Source organism: Agrilus planipennis, unplaced genomic scaffold, assembly GCF_000699045.2.
Source record: "Agrilus planipennis isolate EAB-ADULT unplaced genomic scaffold, Apla_2.0 scaffold275, whole genome shotgun sequence".
NCBI classification, from domain to species: Eukaryota; Metazoa; Arthropoda; class Insecta; order Coleoptera; family Buprestidae; genus Agrilus; species Agrilus planipennis.
The window spans coordinates 312,679-316,766 of NW_020439067.1; the positions used below are offsets into that span (position 1 = coordinate 312,679).

The 4,088-nt window shown below is 36.0% G+C and overlaps 1 protein-coding gene across 1 annotated transcript in view; it reads left to right on the top strand.

Annotated features, from left to right (window-relative positions):
- LOC108741430 (G1/S-specific cyclin-D2-like) overlaps nt 1–3,735 on the top strand; it is a 41,174-nt gene extending 37,439 nt beyond the window's left edge. Inside the window, exon 6 of the mRNA XM_018476244.2 lies at nt 3,251–3,735. Coding sequence (XP_018331746.1) covers nt 3,251–3,460 — 210 coding nt within the window. The 3' untranslated portion in view covers nt 3,461–3,735. The remainder of the gene's footprint in view (nt 1–3,250) is intronic.
- The last annotated feature ends 353 nt before the right edge of the window (nt 3,736–4,088 follow it).

The window sequence follows — 4,088 nt, forward strand, 5'->3', positions numbered from 1 at the left end:
GGTGTCCTACCAACCTATCTCGCCTATTTTTTATTGACTTCCATAGAGTCCTCTGTTCTCCTATTCTTTCCAATACCTCTTCATTTCTAACCTTTTCCACCCACGTTATCCTCATCATCCGCCTATAACACCACATTTCGAACGCTTCTAACCTTTTCTTTTCCGCCGCGCCCACTGTCCATGTTTCGCACCCGTACAACGCTGTGCTCCAAATATACACCTTTAACAACCTGTTTCGAATTTCTAAATTAACCGTTCGCGAGTATTTAACATTATCAAATGCTTATATATATATATTACGTCAGAATAATATTGTTCTAGAGTAGTTCTTATTTCTATAGTTATTACCGGAACGGCCGATTCTTCCAGATTATTAGCTGGAATGTTCATTTTGCGTTATTCTTAAAGCGTTCCACAAATATTTACCATTTACATAAATGACCCGTGCGTGCGTATGGTATAAGTGTGTAAACGAAATATACCGGCTCATATAATAATCTGTACGTAAGTAGTAGGTATGGGTGAGATCCACAGAAGATCTCGTCAGTGGGTGTTTATGTCCACACATTCCTAATAAATATAATAATATTTGGTATGTACGATGTGTATATAAGCGCAATATTCCGAACGTGTAAGATATACATGCACGTACTACATCCATCGGCAAACAAAATAAAAGAATTTAAAAAATGATAAATTTCTTGCGTATAATGTACGTAGTATGAATGAAGTGAAGCAACAGGTGTGAAACATATGCTTTTGTGAGCTTTGACCTTTAAAATGTTCAAAATCGTAAAAAAGAACTTTCTACACATACATGTTACAGTAATAAGCGTTATATGGAAGCAATGAGCCCGGAGGACTCCGCGCACAGGCGACTGACTCTCCATGTCCATGTCTCTTCGCGCTTCCTTTCCGTGGGGCATCGTCATTCCTATTAGCGCGAACCGCGCGTTCGAGTTTAATGCCTCAATAAAGTGGCTTATAAATAATTGTGTCATGCGTTTATAATAAGTTCTTTTTTTATTTTAACAAAAACGTTTCGTCAACGTTCAAAGACACGCCGGGATAAACACATAAATCCCAAGGTTATGTACGCATATGCATGTGAAGAAGACGATTAATGGTGATCTGAATTTGAAGCAAGTGTCCGCATGTAATGGAAACGATGACTTTTTTGCGCATACACACATATCTAGGTATGTGTGTAATAATATCATAATTCCAGTGTACAAACTGGATCGTCTTTTGGACTAATTACTTTTTTTTAATGTAAGTGTAATGCCAGTGTTGTCTGTTGCCATGCCGTACACTTTAATTAAAGACTTAAAAATTTCCAAACCATAAAAATTTCTTCTAAATCTTGTTAATTTTTTAAACGGATTAACAAGATAACGTTGTTAAAGCAAAATGAAAAGAATGAAACTATTCTACATACCGTTATTCATTCTACTAGTTACAACATTAAAAGTTTCTTGGTATGTGGATGCACAAAAATTGGAAGTGTAGTACATTATGCATCAAGGGAAGAAGGTATGACATTTCCTCCTGTGGGTGTTGTTTGTTCCACCAAGTCGGAGACGAGGACGGCAATCCCCCGAGGAGGGGTGCTGTACTTTCTTTTTGGGATCCATCCCGCTGCTCCTAAAGTACGATTGTTCCTGATTTCCACGGATGAAAAGCAACATTGTCTTCTACGTAAGAAATCGGGAGGAAATACTATACTTCTTAAAATCAATTCCAGTTGTTAAGGAAGAAAATTACATCTAAAAGTCATTATCGTAAAGGTAGTCCATCCTAAGACTGGTTGGACACGCACCTTCGCTTATTTCTATCCTGAGCTAATCTTCGCATTTCTCCAAAACTAGAACATCCCACATTCTTAATCTAATCTAGGCCTACCTCTACTCCTTAATTCGTTTCTGCTTCTAATATGTTTCTGACTAGACCTTCCTTCCTGAGAAGGTGTCCTACCAACCTAGGGTTGCCATCTCTAAAATTTGGAAACCAGGGCAAGACGCGTGAATACTCCGGATTTTAGAGTCCAGAACCCGGACATGTCAACAGGTTTTTTTAAACATAGTCAGTGTAACAAAAAACAGTTGAAAATGTCATAAATCACCCTTTTATTTATTTTCAGACCTTAAAATTAAATTTAGTCATTCTTTATCATCATTTTCAATGTACCTAACAAAACAGAATCTTATAAAATAATTCGAAGTGGTCTGTATTCTTATTACTCTTATTACAGTTTGTTACAAATTGTTTTAATAATCAGTTAGATTTCTTTTACGTGTGTGGCGGGCGGCCCAANCGGATGCCCTCTAAACTAGGACAATCCGGGGAAACCCGGACGGATGGCAACCCTATACCAACCTATCTCGCCTATTTCTTATTGACTGCCATAGAGTCAGTCCTCTGTTCTCTTATTCTTTCAAAGGACTCTTCATTTCTAATCTTCTCTATCCACGGTATCCTCATCATTCGTTTGTAACACCACATTTCGAACGCTTCTAACATTTTCTTTACCGTCGCGCCCACCGTCCAGCTAAATTGTACGAAGAAAAATTGCTTCAACCGACCATATTACAAAAATTGATACTAAGTCGTGTGAATATTGGATAAAGCAAACAGACGTGATCTGAGCAGAATATTAATTATGTTATACCGTGAACAAACTAAATCTTCGCTTATGAAATCAAAAAATGGATGTCGTGAAAACTCGTATTTCGTACGGCGTTCTGTCCCAGGGGTTTCGGCTGGGGTGAAAATTCACATCCGGGAGGGAATGCTGCACTTTATTCCTTTCGGATTCTTTCTACTGAATGAAAAATCTTCATTATGACTTTATCTAAACTATATCTTTATCTATCTTATAGATTCTATCTGTTTTTTGTGATTTTATTTTTAACCCCAGAGGCATTAGGGACATTAAAAAAACAAAAATTAAAAGAAAATATGCTTTAGAAAGAGAATTTTCTTTTTTTATTTAAAGAAAATCAAAGATTTATTATTAAAGAAACTGAACACCTAACATAAACGATCTCCGAGTTTGTTGTCGTTATAACCAAGAATTACAGCGTTGACTAGAACATTGGGTAAATTTGAGAAACCATTTAAAACCGACGTTACATCAGATTTGTTGTTACAACCGATAAATTGATGTCGTCATAAAATATATGTACAAAAACATTAGAGAATTATTAATTTTATGGCCGGTGCGTTACGTTTTTTTTTTCTTTTGTTTCAGGAATTCATATACGAGTGTTTCAAGCAAATAGAAAACATGGTAAGTCAATCGGCGTCGTCTTCGAATTGCGTCCCGTGCGCTCCCGAGACTGATAACTCATTGTACGGACTGCGACCTGACGAATTCACACCCCCGCCATCGGCGTCCGATAAACTACAAGAACAAGAGTCCGCTGGTACTCCTACCGATGTGAGAGATGTCCACTTTTGAGAAACTGTAAGGTGATATATTATACAAACCTATATATAAATGGGTGGCCATGACGGCATTTTTATATGTAAGTAGAAATAAATAGACGGATTTGATGGATGGTACCGAAAAAAAAAAAAAGGAAACAAATACGATAGAAACGTGAAAGCTTTAAAACAAAGGCCCTACATTGATTTTAAAACACGCATAGCAGTGCCATATTTTTTTTTTGCATCAATAGTAACAGTTTTAAGAACGGAAAACGTTGTGCAATATTACTTATCGTTAATCAAATAGATAACGACAAAAAACATTTGACAAAATTCGTACCCTCTTTTTGTTTTATAATAATTATGTGTATAGTTCGTGTTTTTCAGTGTAGGATTTTTTTATAGTGTCTGACTGATTAAAAAAACAAAAAAATAAACAAAAAAAGAACGGTAGGTACCTTTTATACGGAAAACAAAAAATGGTGTTTTTCGATCATGGCTAACGGGGGAAGGCAATCAATTACGCTTTGATAAAAAATGATTAAGAATACTTACTTTATGAAAAATTGTTCACGATTGAACAATGAGGGGAGAACAAAAAATACGCGCTGAAATGAAACAAAAAAAGTTAAATAGTCAGTTGTAAATATTATAACTAA